This window comes from Mercenaria mercenaria, chromosome 3, assembly GCF_021730395.1.
Source record: "Mercenaria mercenaria strain notata chromosome 3, MADL_Memer_1, whole genome shotgun sequence".
Taxonomy (NCBI): Eukaryota; Metazoa; Mollusca; class Bivalvia; order Venerida; family Veneridae; genus Mercenaria; species Mercenaria mercenaria.
The window spans coordinates 100981581-100998755 of record NC_069363.1 but is presented as its reverse complement, the minus strand read 5'-3'; the positions used below and the strand labels follow the sequence as shown (position 1 = coordinate 100998755).

The 17175-nt window shown below is 35.6% G+C and overlaps 1 protein-coding gene across 2 annotated transcripts in view; it reads right to left on the bottom strand.

Annotated features, from left to right (window-relative positions):
* LOC123523842 (peroxidasin-like) overlaps positions 1 to 17175 on the bottom strand; it is a 74050-nt gene that overhangs the window by 11054 nt on the left and 45821 nt on the right. Inside the window, exons 3-19 of one of the 2 annotated variants that reach the window (XM_045301562.2) lie at positions 16870 to 16941; positions 16036 to 16107; positions 14664 to 14735; positions 13277 to 13440; positions 13070 to 13144; positions 12468 to 12585; positions 11997 to 12274; positions 10765 to 11031; positions 10316 to 10432; positions 9510 to 9671; positions 8910 to 9179; positions 8391 to 8654; positions 7828 to 8061; positions 6464 to 7582; positions 5959 to 6132; positions 5543 to 5660; positions 4980 to 5188 (exon numbers count right to left, since the gene is read on the bottom strand). In XM_045301562.2, coding sequence (XP_045157497.2) covers positions 4980 to 5188; positions 5543 to 5660; positions 5959 to 6132; positions 6464 to 7582; positions 7828 to 8061; positions 8391 to 8654; positions 8910 to 9179; positions 9510 to 9671; positions 10316 to 10432; positions 10765 to 11031; positions 11997 to 12274; positions 12468 to 12585; positions 13070 to 13144; positions 13277 to 13440; positions 14664 to 14735; positions 16036 to 16107; positions 16870 to 16941 — 3785 coding nt within the window. The remainder of the gene's footprint in view (positions 1 to 4979; positions 5189 to 5542; positions 5661 to 5958; positions 6133 to 6463; positions 7583 to 7827; positions 8062 to 8390; positions 8655 to 8909; positions 9180 to 9509; positions 9672 to 10315; positions 10433 to 10764; positions 11032 to 11996; positions 12275 to 12467; positions 12586 to 13069; positions 13145 to 13276; positions 13441 to 14663; positions 14736 to 16035; positions 16108 to 16869; positions 16942 to 17175) is intronic. The other variant, XM_053539502.1, reaches the window with a different exon arrangement.

Sequence of the window (17175 nt, the reverse complement as noted above, 5' to 3'; positions counted from 1 at the left end):
GGGGTAAATCTAACGCTCTCCAATTACACAGGGAAATTGACAAACGAACACATCTACCCATCACCACAATCGAAAATGCGCAACCATCTCGCTGAACAGGCATTAAATACTGAATGCTACATCTTATGCTACAATATCAGTTGTCTTTAGGTAATAAAGGTAGTATCTTAAATGGCGCAATTGAATTTCTGAAGAAAACTTCAAGACTGATTGAATTATTTCATGACACAAGACCGATACGACTGGTAACTGATGAACGTTTACAGGAGCTGAAATGCATCAGTGACTGGTTTGAAAATGGACGACTGTATAAGAAGTGGTCCCGGATCTTCTGCCGAGAAAGCACATAAACTTATATCGCAGCAATCTTAGAAGATATCGGTCGTGTATAATAGGGTTTTTTCGAATTGTGTTACAAGGTTTTGACTGGAAAAACCACGTACATTATTCCAGCTCTAATTAATTCAGACGCAGTCGAGAATCATTTCTGTCAAGAACGTAGTACCTACAATGGGGCAAACACAAATCCCATGCACTTCAGTACCGGAACAATTTAAATTCTATAATTCTCGGCCAAAATATTGTTTCTCACAAGTGCAACACTGGAAAATCACTCAAGTCACCAGCATTGGCATATAGTCAAAGCAACAAAAAAACAGTTAAAAGAAAGAAAAGTGATTCCGCTGATAGCAATCCCCCAACATCAATAAAAGTCTTAAGAATGTAACGTATTATGAATATAATGCAAAAATGTAAGAACAATTTGTGGTTGTACATGCGAATGATAATTATATTGTACCTTTTGTGATGTCTACAACAGTTTAGGTTATTGTCCAGGTCCTGTGATTTCTGTGTAATAAATGCATGTATTTCATCAGGATGTGACAAGCATACGCATGGGTGAAAGTTGACAAATTCGTAATCCGTCCGGTTTTCTTACTCTTCCCATGGCGACACCAAGTTGACCAGGTTTAAAAATCTGTTGACAGTCGACCGTCACCCTGGATACATGTAACACATGATTATATGATTAGTTGTTTATTTATTATATTAATTAGATCTTTTATAGCTAGACGATTTGGTAAATAAAATGATGATATAGATTACAGACATTCTAATAAAACAGCAAATAGACAATGATACAGTTGTATGAATTTCAACTTTTTATTAGTTCCTTTATGTTTATATTATGATTATATATACTTTAGAATAAGATACAGACATAATATTGTTTACATTACCTGTCTAGCGTCATTCCTTGCGCCTTATGAATCGTTATTGCATACGCCAGCTTCAGTGGTACTTGCACTCTAGTAGCTATTGTCATGTTCTTATCAGGATTAAATACTGTAATATACAAAGAAAATGACTGTAAACAAGAAATGTATTCTCCTTCCATTCCGTTAGTGTTACAACTTATTTCTGTAAGAAACATCATCGGCACAACCGTAAAAAGAAAACACTTATTTAAAGATGTGATATGATTTGATATACAACCTTACCTGCCTGACATAAAAAACAAGCACGTAAATTCACAAGCCCCCCCCCCCCCCCCCCCCCCCCACCCGCCCCCCACCACCAACACACACACCCCTCAAAACACACATACAAAAATATGTAGAAAACGGCAGAAATTGGTGGTCTGTATGAAATGTATCGAAGTCGATATATAATTTACTGTAATCAAGTTAAAAAAAGTGTTGTTTTTTTTATTTATGAATTCAAGAGTATCGTTAGTAAAAATATATGAGAACAAGAGTGGCATACTGTCACAAGATATGCCCGTCATCAAACTTGGCCTAAGTCAGAGGTCATACTCCAAGAGCGTTTGGCGCGACTTGACCGAGATATTATGCCCACAAACATTGTCAGCAAGTTTGATGAAGATCAGATAAAAACTGTTCGTCTTAGAAAGCGGACAAGGCTAAATTCGCCCGTTTCAAGAGATTCAAGGGCCATAATCCAAGATTTTGCTGATTATAGAATCTTGCCGCGATATTATACGCTCAGGAACTTTGTCACCAAGTTTGATGAACATCGGATCGAAACTGTTGACTTTGGGCGGACAAGGCTAAAATTGCAAATTTTAGTAAATAAGGGCAATAAGTCGGGAGTTATTATGCCCATAAACATTGTAAGTAAGTCTGATGAAGATCGATTGAGAGCGGGCATGCTTTTCGACGCCGACAAACCGCCCGCCACGGGTGTTCACATAATACGCCCCGTTCTTTCGGAGACGAGCGTTTTAAGAAGCACTCCTTTAAGCTGCACACCTCCAGTTTTTTGCCAATTTTTGTACTAAAATTTAGAAAATTATTTCATTAGTAAATGCAGTTGAAAGGACGCATATACCTTTAAAGGTACTCATGTGCCTTCGTGGCTTAGTGGTTAAGGTCGCTGAATTCAAATCACATGCCCTAATCGATGCGACTTCGAGTCTCACCTTCATGCGAGGGCTTACTGGGTCTTCCTGTACCAACCAAACTGGAAAAGTCACCATATGGACCTTATATTTTGTCGTGCGACGTCACCTTCCCCCCCCCCCACAAAAAAAAAAAAAAAAAATAGAGGCGCCTACTCGCCAACACATTTACGGCGGGAAAAAATATTCGCTCAAAAATCCATAAAAATGCGAGTACATGTACTTAAAAAATGACTAGAGGTACAAACGTACTGACATGATTTTTGCAACATATCCAATAAAAATGTTGTGCATAAGAAATGTTGTGCATAAGGTAGTAAACCGTTGCGATGCTTTGAACAAATGCAGAAAAATCCTTTTTTCTTCATTTCCCAAACCGTGGGTATTTTGCTTTTTTTTTAATATTTGAAATACATTGCAACATGATATAAAATCAAAGCCTTAAGATGTCTGGTGGTTGCGGGTTTTGTTAGATTTATTTTCTGTTTAAATAGCAATCTATAAATATACATGAATGAAAAACAAATACAAATGTGCCTCATATCTAAGATGAACTCTGTCTGACCTAGCTTGTGATGTAACTATGGACTTGAAAACCTATTCATTGGTAGATCTTATATAATCTTAAAAAATCTATGTATGGATACAGATTGAATTAGAACTGCTTGATCATGATAATTAATCTGCATTGTTCATGAATGGGGCTATTTTATGTAGCACATGAACATCCTTTAATTGGATGTGATTTGGAATCAAATAAACATGCTATATGATTGTCAGAATTACACTTAACTTTGGTAGCGGGTAAACCCGCAACCAATTATGTAATATTAATGTTCTTTTGCAGGCATACCCCTTTTATATCTACACTTTGCCTTTACCTTCTTTTGACTTATTTATGTGTACAATAGGTTCTTAAATTAATCGTTTACCTGTGAAAGATACTTTCTCAAGTTTTGTTGTACAGCTGATGGAAGGGAAGTGGACTACGGGACAACCTTCTTCAAAATCCACAACTTTGCCTTGGAGTCCGTTCACAAGTGTTTTGCTGAGATTCCTGATTAAAATTACAGGGCATCCTTCTTTCAACCATAAACGTGGTGGCGCATTACTTTTAATGAGGACGCGTATGTCACCAGAATCCTCTGAAACAAATTCTCGAATTTGTCCAGGACATTTAAGAATTTCACGTCTATTATATATGTTGACTAAATCATTATTTGCAAATAACACTACACTACTGTCTGGGCCAACAGGAAAAGGTCTTTCTAATTTCTTAATAAATGAAATTGTTTCAGGGGAAACAGTGCCCTTGGACACTTCATGAATTGCTTTGATAAAACATTCATTGTCTTGTCTTACTACTTCTGTCAAAACCACTTTGTGTGGCAGCACCTTTTCAAACAGAGGGCTTGTAAAGCACATGGCGCCCTCATCTTTGTACTCCTTATTTGGCACTGGTGCCAACTGGAAGAAATCTCCTGAAACAATAATCTGAATGCCACCAAAAAGTCTGGACGGATCTTTGATCGAACATATCGCACCTAACTGCTCAAACAGCTTTGCACTAAGCATCGAAATTTCATCTATAATTAAAACATCTGCCGATACTATACATTGAAGCGTTCGGCTGTATTTGGGTGAATGTTTTATTAAATTACAAATCTCTTTTGAAGTATATCTTCCATCTTCCAAGCCTGCCCACCTATGTATCGTTTGTGCATGGAGGCCAAAATTAGTACATGCAATGCCGGTAGTACATGTTAGGAAGACGGTTTTACCCTGTGCTTTGAGCTCGTGATAAATATTGTTAATTACATACGACTTCCCGGTACCTGCGGGGCCAACTAACATAAAATTATGCCCTGACAATGCCGTTTGCATGGCTTCTCGTTGCTTTTTGATAATAAGGCCCGTCATTGTTGATTGCTACGCTCAAATATTATTGTTATTGCGCAATTTAAAATGGTTCCCGCATTTTACTTTAGTATACATAATACGCCGGGAACCATTATTGCGGAACAGTACGTCATAGGTTTTTTTACTTTCGTTTTCCAACAAAATGGCCGATAGTCACAGTTATTTTGAAGTGTCAAACAAGTTTGTGTCTTGGGGTTAAAATGTAAGTTATTTTAGGCTGTAAACTAGGTAGAATAGGATTGTTTACTGTTTTCTAAATGTCCGATGTGTAAACGGCAGCAGGGTAGCTTGCATTGGTACTGAACTGCACATTTCGGTTGTTCCACAGCGTGTCCTAGTAAACCTCCATAGCGTTACGGCAAGACCGGTACCTTTTCAATGTAAGAGTATATATGAAAAAAAAAATTTTTTTCAAAATTTTTTTTTTTCGTTTTAGGATATAAATAGTGGTTTGTGACAATTTTTTTTTTTTTTTTTTTTTTTTTTTTGCTGGGGCGGCACCTGTATGGGCACCAAGACTGGACGGGCACCTGTGCGAATACTGCTATAATTTTAGACGAAAAAAATGGTTTGCAGCGTCGGTAAGAAAATATACAGCATAGGGTCATTTGCTCATGTCTCATCTTTAGTTACTTACCCATACAGCAGTCACTCCACATTTTGAGATCAATTTTTGGAATGTCACTACACATTATGTAATCGTCACGTGACTGTACCATAGTGAATACGTCACGTTGAGCATGTGTAATAGAATCACTACTGTCACATATAACGCGAGCTAAAGAAAACTGTTTCAGTTGAACAAGCTGATCAGGACTAAACACCATTGGATTTTCGTACCAAAACCTGAAAATATTTTTAAGACACAATTAAAGATGGTAATTGTAAAGGAATTAGATATTTAACAAATATTCATACTTCTAGTCAAGCGCATTTTTCTACTAAAATTAACCTGTCCGTTTACAATATTTTGTTAAATTTGCAATGTACTCGCTTACGAAGTATATGAAAGTAAACTACTGAATCCATTCCATTATATTAGCAATATCACGGACATTCTCAAGAACAATAGTGCAGATATGTGAACAATACCAACAAAATGTGCAATAATCATCTCCAAGAAAGATATTTAGAAGTGTGGAATCCGGTTAAGTACAGAATTTTGTAATAGATCGTTTTAAGGTTTTGAACATAACAAACCTGTCCCCATCCCGTAATCTTTTGAACTGATCGGCGAGTATATGTGTAAATGTTGGGCCAACTTTGGCACCCTCTAGTGGTGTCTCTGCCATGCCACCGACAAATAAGTCAATATTATCTGAAATGTGTTTAAATGTAAATAAAGTAAATTTTAGACTTAAAATTGAAAAAAAAGAAACAATATAAAAACTGACACTATAAATGTTACTACGAGAGAAACTTAGATCTATGTGATCAAAAGCTGGAAGTGGAGACCACGTTCCTGGTCCCTACCTATCAAAGACAAAGAACTTCTTCTGACATTCGGCGATTTTCGGAAAAAAGACAATTACGCTGTCTTAAAAGATAAGTACATAAATAAATAAATTTAGTCTTTCTATTTTGCCACGTAAGAATATCTAGGTACGTTTACATACCAACATGTCCGTACAATAGTTCAAGACTTTCTCTGGTATTTCTGTCCTGTATTTCGTTCCTCAAATCATTGAAGTTTCTCGCCTCTGTCAGGTTGATCATCTTCCTGTACTCATTATAGAATGGTAGACCATGATCTCTTCCTCGCTGGATGTTTAGTGCCGCAAGATCTTGTCCTGTTTATACGAATGAATAATTATGATAAATAAACAGTACGAAAGTATGTAACAAATTAACTGTTACATTTTTCCGCAATACATTGAAAGGCAAAATTCCAAAGCATAATATGTTTTGCGCCAAACAGTCTTAATAAATTACTTTTTTAAATTAATGTACTTTGCCATAATTTAACGGAATGTCTGTAAATGTTTGATTTCTGAAATGGATTGTTGACTTTTTCAAGATTTCAGAAAAATGATGAAAAAAAAAAACAAGACTAAATAGTTTGATATTTGTAAGGGCCATTTACCACATGTATGAGAATAACATTAACATGTAAAGTCGTACCTATTCTGTTTGCTAAAGAAAACAGCCTTTCAGTCAGTTCAGAATTCATGATTTCATTTGGCATTCTTAGTTTAGCGCCTTGTGCAAACAACCCTCTAAGTATTGGATCAATTCCACCTTCTTCTACAACCCTGTATGGGGAGAAAAACGCCTTGTGAAGTGGCAAATTGCCTTCCCTAATTGGCTGGAAACTTGAATTAAGTCTGAATAATACCGGTTGTACTAGAGAGTGCCCAAATCGCATAGCAGCAGTTGCAAACTCATTAGTCACTGATGCATCAACTGCAGGATTGTATCCCTTATATTCACCTATCATCCTCATACCCTCGGGACCAATTATCTTTGGTAACCACCCTGTATATGTTATATGCTGCATCATTGCCCCAACAATCTTTCTAGCCTCGTGGTACAACATATTTCCATCCCAATGTGGATTAATGTCTAAAAGTTCTGAAGCTATTCTATTATGTTCGCGCATCCATAGAGTGTGCATAGCAGTTAGTCCTAGATGCTCGTTTGCTCTACTGTCTCCGGTTAGGAAACATGGTATATATCTTTTGCTGCTTTCTATCTGACAGTCAGCTGGTCCGATTATTCCGTGGAAGTCATATGGAAGTTGTCTTTTTCCTGAATCATATAGTGAACCGACTAATAAGTGGCCATGTTCATGCGACACGTCTCTCAGTCTTTCTGCTAAACTATCACTACTTCCGTATACTTGACTTCCATCTATGTAACTTGTCAATGCATTTAATTGTTGTCTGTGAGAAAATGTTTTGAAAAATATAGATGTGGTCCCTGTATTACATGTGGCGCTACTTCTATGAAATCCTAGACACGACTGTCCCCTAACTCTCTGATCGCTGGACGGTACAGGTATAGGGAAACACGGGAAGCTGTTTTCACATGTTTCATTACATCGTCGTCCATCATTGAATATATGCTGGCTGACTGATTGAGGGGTTAAGTCTATATCATGGTCAATAAACTGTCCCCACTGCATCACCATGTGAGTGTCTTTACTATCAGTGGAGACACTATCTGCCGTCATCATTACGGACGAAATTAACCGTGGGCTAGGTACGTGTTTACCATTATATAAGCGGGCTTTATTCCAGCCTGCAAATAGAAAATAACTTTCAGAAATTTCAAAGACCTGCGAGAAAGGCTTGTGTAACAGTACGTTCTAAAATACTTTAAGACTGTGTAAAATACATAATTTTACGTGTTCAACAAAGTTGTTAATTTTGATATTCAATATAATGAATCAAAGATTGAAAGTAGATTATTAGTATGCCGCTATGATTACTTGCATGTGTGTTTATTTTTGAGAAAAAAAACTAATAGACATCGTTAAGTCATACCTATAGGGGAGTTGAAACCATTTTCATATTGTGCTGGGAGAAGTCTTTGCAAGGCAGAATTGGCAGATCCCCAGCTCGGGTTCTGCAAGTTATTGCACGTGCCATCCAGTGTCCTATATTTCTTGTGGAAACACATGTTGGTGCACTTCTGTGGCAAATTTCGTCGGAAACATCCAGACATGTTTGCAATCAATGAAAGATGAGCTGGCGATACAATTTCCTGGTAAGACAGTTCTGGAAACGCAGAAAACAGTACAATAACAAATTAGATTATACAAAAACACAAAATACAAGTAACATGTGCTGACGCAAACAAACAAAAGGAATATAACTATGTTTAATCAATTGTTTTCACATTAAAACTTAACATTATATCATTTATATATACAATAACATTGTTAGAACTTTCGGAGAATTTCTGGAATTTTCATACAACTATTATACTGATATTCCTGACTGTACGTTGAATGCATGAAATGTTATTTGAAATTATTCTTGAAATAAAAGCAGGAATAAAGCGGTGAACATTTGATAATTCAAAGATCTTTAAGAATTTGACTCACCATTTCCTTCCAAGTCATAGTTATGCCCTTCAGCAACATGTCTGTGAATAATTTCTAAAGTTTGTTCAAATATTTCTTCTGCGCGAGCGATTTCTAGAGTTTCAGCGGAAGGATATCTGAACAGAGAAAGTAGATCTTCGACGTTGTGTGTCTTTCCTCTGTCGAACAATTCACTTCTAGTGATATTGATCGCGTTCTCTACACGTGATGTCGCTGACGATATTGCCTCGGTTACAAATCTGTCACCTGGTCTAACAACAGCATCTGTAATGTACATTACGGTATAAGTTACAAATTGACATAAAACATTAAAAAGTAATTCATGTCAACATCACCGCATATTTTTATGTTAAATCTAGGTGAAACTTGGGCTTTTAAAAGCATGAATGCAAATTGATTGCAGATATTTACAAAACGGAAGGATTTTCGACTGATCAATTTTATTTTTAAAAATAATTAATTATGATTTTCCATAAAAAAATCAAACTAATTTTCGCTGTCACCGTAAGTGTTGTTTACCTCTTACAATAAGTTTGACAGAATGTCGTGCAAAGCCTAATGTATTTTCCGCAAAACACTCATACAGCCCCTCATCGCTATTTATAGCTCGTCTGATGGTAAGAACGCTTCCCTCCACTAAATATTTCCTTCCGTTACGTAAAGTAGTTCCGTCTTTGATCCATCTAAACTGCGGAGATGGTTGACCATCTGCGGAACAGTCTAAATTAACATCTGCGCCCTCCTCCACATACTTCTCTTCGACCTCTCTCCGGTTAAAGTTCGGAGCAGCTACAGCATAACAAGTTATATATAGTGTTTATCTGAATTCTAAAAATTCTTAAATAAGCCTGTGTAAACATTAACAAACCTCAAAGCATGACTTTTTGAATCATTTCATTTCTATACAAGAATTACGAAACTTATTTTGTGATGGCGGACAATGAATCACATGTGCTAGGGTATGTCATATTTATCTCATAATTAGAAATGCAATTACACTTTAATGAAGATAAGATAAAAAGGTATATTCATTTGTGTTAAATAGCTAGACAGCTCTTGACAGCGGAATTTCTTCCTAAAGTGAGTTTAGGATCGAAACAGCAGTTTGTTATTAATTACTTTTTGAAGAAACTTGTAGTTCGGCTTGAGCTTCCATTCTGCCGGCGGCACTCTCGGCTCTACATACATATACATCACGATCCGACGTCTCTATCCTGGTAATTCTCAAAGTCCGACCGGAATCTAAAATCTGGAATCTGCCATTGTTTGGAAGTGGGTCATCTAAGATATACAAAGAAAAATTCATTAGTTAAAATGTGCTTTATCCAAGGTTTGTCAAACATGTTTGATCTTATTAGTTAAGTCAATTAAATCTGTATTAAAACTAAAAGCGGTTCCTTTTGTAACCAATGTCTAAGCCATATTGTTTTTCACTTTGGTAAATATCTTCTTTGCTCTTGAGTACCACGTTGCTTGATGTAATACCATTTCATTGTTATACAGTTTAATAGTATCGAAGCCACATCTTTTACCATATGACACTACCAAAATGAATTTGAGCCGTGCCATGAGAAAACCAACATAGTGGGTGTGCGACCAGCATGGATCCAGACCAGCCTGCGCATCCGCGCAGTCTGGTCAGGATCCATGCTGTTCGCTAACAGTTTCTCCAATTCCAATAGGCTTTAAAAGCGAACAGCATGGAGCCTGACCAGACTGCGCGGATGCGCAGGCTGGTCTGGATCCATGCTGGTCGCACACCCACTATGTTGGTTTTCCCATGGCACGGCTCATTTGTTGCGTCGAATAAACCGATTTTCACAATTATCAGAAAGGACAGATGGTAGCTTATATGTCATTTCTCCCGAGTCCACAGTTTCTATGTACAAGGTATCAGATCTAAAGAAGAAATCTAGTGTACTCACTATTTCTGTACCAGGATATCAGAGGTGTTGGCTCTCCCATTGCGTCACACTGGAACACTGCCGTACTATCTTCTGGCAAAATTATATCCACTGGTCGCAATACAAAGTGTGGGGCCACTGAAACATTTACCAATAACAAATATAAAAATAAAGATAATCATCAGATGGTGTTTCCATGGAGATTTTAAATACTGATACTTAAAGCAAATGGTAGTTGACTCATTGTTTGAATGCAATACATAAGAATAAAAAACGTGAATAAAAAACCACTTAAAGTAGGTTTCTCAAACATTTTCTGTTTTTATGTAACGGCGTCCTTGACCTTTTATTGTTTGATTAGTGTGTACAAAAATCAGTGTATATCGTCTTGGGAAACAAAATGGTTTCATTATCGCGTATGATATTTAGTGGCTATCTGTCCTTGCCCATACACTATATCGGTGTTTTACCTTGTACAACCAGTCTTGCAGTAGCAGTGATAATGCCCTCAGAATTTTCAGCCCTGCATCTATAGTCGCCCCTGTCGTCGTCTCTTACACTGATGATGTGTAGACCCCCACCCACTATACTGATACGTGAGTTCAGTCTAATCGCGTTCCCATTCAATGTCCACGCGATTTCCGGTTGAGGATATCCGGTCGCCGAACATGGTAAATCAATAGTGTCACCTAGGTCTGCGTGCACATCTGATGGCCTTGAAAGGAATGTTGGAGCCACTGTAACATGTAAATGTATCGGCATATAATATTCAGGTAGTGATGTTGCAAATCGGTTCTTGAATAATACAAGATTGTGTTTTATCACGTAATTTCGTGGCTATCAATTAACCGACTTAATTTTAGGCATGTTTTCTGTCTACTTCAAAATGCTAAAACTATATTGCGGTTGCACCTTATTTCATCACCACTTGCATCCAGTATCCGTTGTACATTCTAAACCACACCAGCCGCATTCCGGATAGTCGAGAAAAAAATTCCTCACGCACAACGTACTCTATTTGAAAATTTAAGAGTATTGGTGTAATCAACTTATATTTTTTAAAGAATATAATCTATCGTTCAAACCAATGTTAACCACAGTCTGGCCAGAAATTCGTGTAATTATGTAATTAATAAATATTTATGTGCCATAAAAGTAACTTCCTTTGCATGCTTACATGGTTTGTGCAAGTCATCAATATTGGGTGGGAAAATGCGTACGTGACATTTTGTATAGGATGTTTTGGTTTAGGAAGTATAATAGTGTTTAAGCATAGTTGTGAAATTTTAGATAAAATACGTGTTTATAAGTTATTAAATTAACTGTCTGTTTTATGCTAGTAACTTAAAAAGTTAGAACAGAGTCTTCTAGAAAGTTGCAGACAATATCTATCTGAGAATATATTGTTTAAGTTGTAAAACTTTATGCTTGACATTTTTTGAAAATAACTATAATAAGAAATCGATTAGGAGAGGAGTGTAATAAAGATGTTATTAAAGAAGTCGCTATTAATCGTTACATACAATTGAGTGACTACGATTAAATGTAACTTGTAAGATGTTCAAACTTCCCTGAAGACTCACATTTTTCTACATACCACCCGCAGGGTAAACTAAGTTAATCGAATTCAGACGGCCGTGAGTTTGAATCTCTGGGCGAGACAACATTCACTATAACCAAAAACCAAAAACCATTACTTTACCATTGTAACGTGGTTGATCATGACGACCAGGATGACGTTCAATTTGATTATCTAACTGACGCCTTTGATTCTGATTCTGTTGCTGTCGATTATGATTGTGATGATGATGGTGATGTTGTTCGTTCATTCGTAATTCTACGCCATCTGTTTTCACCTCGCCGGCGGTGTTTCTAGCGATACATTCGTAAGTACCTTCGTCTGTATCCCGTGCGTCTTCTATCATCAATGTACCGTCCTCTAGAATATTATACCGTCTTTCGGTCGTGTCCACTATCTCACTGTGCAGTAATAAATATTTTTTAAAGAAAACTGTATGGTCGTTTATCATATTTTTTGTCTATTATTCTGGTGAAACTTTGATAGTTCTTGAAGGAAAAAATGTGATTTGATATACATGTTTCAATCTATGGAAGGCCGTACACTTCAAAATTTTATAACGGAAGTCTACTGCGAAAAACGACATACACTTACTTGTTTTTTACCCAGACTATTTCCGGTGTAGGACTGCCTTCAGCTCTACATCTGAAGTAAGCAGTGTTGCCAAAACTGATCTCTACATCGGATGGTTCACTCGTTATTACAGGTTTTTCTACAACAGTAAAATCATATATGTCAATAACTCATTTATCCATTTGCCACTGACCATTGCAATTTATTTACGTTTATTTAATTTTATTATTTCAAAGTGGAAATGACGCCATGAAATAGCATTACTTATGAAACAAAAACGTCAGTTTCAAAATAAAATAAAATTCTTTTAGTCACTTTTAAAATATATATATAAAAGGAAAAAGTAAGATATAAAATGAGACTGAAGGTTTGAATAGTTGAATACTGCAAAGTGAATATATCACAGAGAGTGATAAATTTGAATTTCACAGATCAGAAGTATCTTGATGTGCAAAAACAAAGAGTTCAGGGGTTAGTGGCATAACAAAAATTCCCAATAAAGCACAGGATAAAAGCTGAAAGATATCTTTAATTTCTTAAAGGCATTATTAAGAAAAGCATTATGTGACAGTTTTAACGTAGCATGCTCGTATTTTTCACATGCTTTTAAAGGGACATTGTACCTCTACGGATGTTCAAGGCAAGTAACTTTCTCTGTGTCGCACTTGTGGATTCTAATACAGAGTTGTCGCCCTTAGCTAAAACGAATGATCACAAGATACATTATAATAACTGCTACCTAAAAATTGTATTCTAATAAAGAACTATTTTCGGCATTGGATTGATTCGCGAAAAGTAAACTATTTAGAGAAAAGAGTATTCATACATACCACAATTGAATTCTGACATATTGATTTCCATGAGTGATTTGCCCCTTAAGTTGCCAGGATGATCGCACGTTGCGGCAGCCTGGGTGTCGGCCAAGTTCTCCTTTAACATCTGTGCGAGCCATACCATCTCACAATCACAGATCAATGCATTGGAATCTAAACGTCTACAGAAATATAAGAACAGACACTGATATAAGGTATAAACTATACACCAATAACAACGTAAGAGATTCTTTATAGCTGTAAAATTGTAAAAACTTCCGGATAAAAATAGCAGAAATTCGAATATTTTTGTAGTTTGAACATGACGGAGCACAAGAGATCAACACTATTTTAACTCAAAACATTATTTTTTACTATCATTGTATTATATACGTTTTCGACAAAAATATTTCAAATATTACCAATGCTAATGTAGTATCTTAACAAAGGACGAAAGTTTCATTTGGGAAAAAGAAGTTTCATACAATGTTTCACTTCATTTTAAACATTCTAATTAAAATATATGCAGTTTCACATAAACAAATTTTTTAAACAATTCTAATTCATGAATATGCAGTCATGAAATGCGAATGAATACATGATTTATTGAGAAACGTTAAATTTTTACATTTGTGTAACTGCCAAGGTTTCTCTGTAATCATGAAATATGATGACAAACAACTTCAATGAATTACACTGAATAACAAAATATCATGTTTCGCACCAGCAATAATGACGATGAAAAGTGCATTCATATGTTAAACATATAATGAATGTCTGCAAATGTAATTGATAACAGAAACCCTCTTAATATTAATAACAATAAAATGTTTGATGCAGCAATTGACATCCTAAGGAATCAAGTTTTTATTTTCAATATGTAACAAGGTAGAAGTGTTAATACACAGAACAAGAATGATTAAAATAAAAAAAAAATATTGTTCAAATTAGATTTTGTCCTAGAAAACAAATGTAAACGAGTTGCAAGGAAATGCCGTGCAAAGGGAAAATAGAAATATGCAATGAATTTATTTCAGGTAATAGAAAGTTAAAAAAAGATACATTAAGCAATATTATTAATGTTACTTTAATTATATAAAAAATGCATCAAACGCTTTTGAAATTTCAAATGGATTTTTTTTTCAAAACTTTTCATCTCTCAAACATCTAGTCAGTTTGAAGATAACCGAGATTCAGTATACGGGCTATTCCCATGCGTAATGCATATAATAGATACAGTTTTTTTTTATAAAGAATGCAGACTTTAATTTCACATTACATGGGGTATAATTGCCTATTTGACACTGATTTGTATTTATGACATGCTTTTAGTTTGTGTATTAATGCATTAACACTAGAGAAAGGACTTGTGTTAAGTAGGCAGCCCGTGATTCAAAATACTTACAATCGCTTCAATTTCTTGTTTGACGAAAACAACCCAGGTGGTAACCTCTTTAAATCATTACCGTGCAGAAATCTGAAATGTATGATTATAGTAAATAATTTATTTGTTTCTCGAGTTCTGCTATGTTTCCTTACATAATTTTAACAACGGGTCGATACAGTTATAGGTCATATGGCGACTTTCCAGCTTTGATGGCAGAGGAAGACCTCAGGTGCCCCCGCCCCATATTTTATCACGGGCGGGCACCTGGTTAGAACCACCGACCTTCCGTAAGTCAGTTGGATGGCTTCCTCACATGAAGAATTCAACGCCCAAAGTGAAGGTCATACCCACAACGGTGAGGGGCAAATGATTCGAAGTAAGCGATCTAAAACACTCGGCCACTGAGCCCCCCACCTCCCCCCCCCCCCCTCAACCCTGTTTTTTTTTTATAGAAGTGCTGACAAGACAAAATAAAAACGCAAAAAAAAATGCAAAAACTGACCATTCAATAGTTTCAATAAAACCATATATTTTTCACTCTGGCCTAATACGAAAATTCAAAATTATGTCTACTGTATCATATTTCAGTAATACCTGCTTTGTATAAAACTGTGATTTTTTCCTGGTATGTGATCCGGTCAGATGTTATCGCATTTAAATTTAATTGAATAAACTAGATAAAATCTCGGGACAAAACATATTTTCGTTTTTATATACAATAGTTCATTGTAGACAGTTGTGCGCCATTATTGTACCTCTGAATGTAATATTATTGTATACTAAGCAAACTTTTTTGTTAATTAAAAGATTGCATGCGTGAACCAAAAGAAAGAAAAAATCGAATTAATTTAGAAGCAATCAGTAAAATCAATTTAAATTCGTAATGAAAATGATACAAAAAACTAGTTAAGCCCTTAACAGGAGAATAACTAATTTTGTAATTAATGTAATTTGGGAACTAGGTTTCAGTTAATAGAAAACATGTATATTATGCAATAGGCAAAGAATAACGTTTACCGTGTCCACACAATGTTTTATATTTGACCCAAAACCATTTCATTAAGAATAAAACAGGTGTTTTAGAAGATCCACCAGAAGCTCAGAATGCAACCAAGCAAAACAATTGCAGACTGCGGTTGTTCTCGAGATGTACTGAAAAGAGCAACACTCCGCGCGCCCCGCGGCATCGGCTTAAAATCGGAACTCAAGTTTAAAAAGAGCATTTGAAACAATATTAAAATTTCCCTTTCTCCCTTCACTCATTTGTTATGATAACGGTGCAATTTTTCCAAATAGTGCCCTGCGACACATGAAAATCTGAATGCGCTTTAACAGACCGCAAAACACAGACAGACCAGACAAACAAACTGACAGAAAGTATTTATCTTACAATTGTTCCAGCTTGTGTAAATGCTTGAATACATCTGGTTCAATTTCTTCAATTTTATTCTTGTATAAATATCTGAAATATAAAAATCAAGCACGCTACGGTAAGTACTTCCGGTGAAATATTCATAAAATGACAGAATTTGATAAAGATTACGTTCAAATAATAATTTTGTCTGACGTATAAACGTGGTAACAGTAAATTGTGGGTGTATGTCAGATTGCCGTTGAGAAAGCCATTAAAAAAGAATGAAAAAGTAATTAAATGACAGCTGTTATGTTTGATATCAGTAAATTAATCTGAAAAAGTCTTGTAAATCTGCAGCATGCCAGGAAATTTGAGGTATTTACAATCTTCGTACAGGTTATCAATCAAATGTTTTGGTTGCGTGAAGAACAAAGTTCAGACAAATGTAACAGTCAATCAAACATAAACTGAAAACTCCCGGGATGTCATTCGTAAAAAGAGAAATATCTTGGATAAATAAAGACACTGTCACAGGTTTGCACAACATCTTTCGAAAGTATGAGAAAAAATCTTCTGAAAAAGGCACCATACTATCACTGGCATCCGAACAATGCTGTTTGCCAACGGGTTATTGACTCAGTTTGCGTGTTACATCATAAAAAGTCTTAGTTGGGTGTCACCGTTGTTGATGTAGCATACAAGATTTTTTTTAGGGACACTTTAATGCGAACTCTAATTTAGTTAACTTAGAAAAGCCAAACAGTTGTATTGCTATACAGGTAAATGAAACCAATTCCATGCAAATCAAGTTTTCACTGCTTAGATCAGTCTTTAATTCGTAATTTTGATACATTTGATATATATACTTACAAATATCTTAATTCTCGAAGTCCTTCGAAGGCATTCGATTTTACAACTTCCAACTCGTTATTATTTAACAGTCTGAAAAACAAAAATAAAATAAAACAATGGTTTAAATCGTTGCATGATATGCTTATTTTGTATAGCGGAATCTTTGCCAAGATCTACATTATGATGATAAAACAAAGTAAATTTAGTCTATTATGAATATAATATAAAAACATTTTACCAGTCATTTTAACCGGTTTTTTTTTTTGTTATCTTTATAAACATCGCGGGATGCAGAGAGCAATCTCTGTAATCATAAATTTCGAG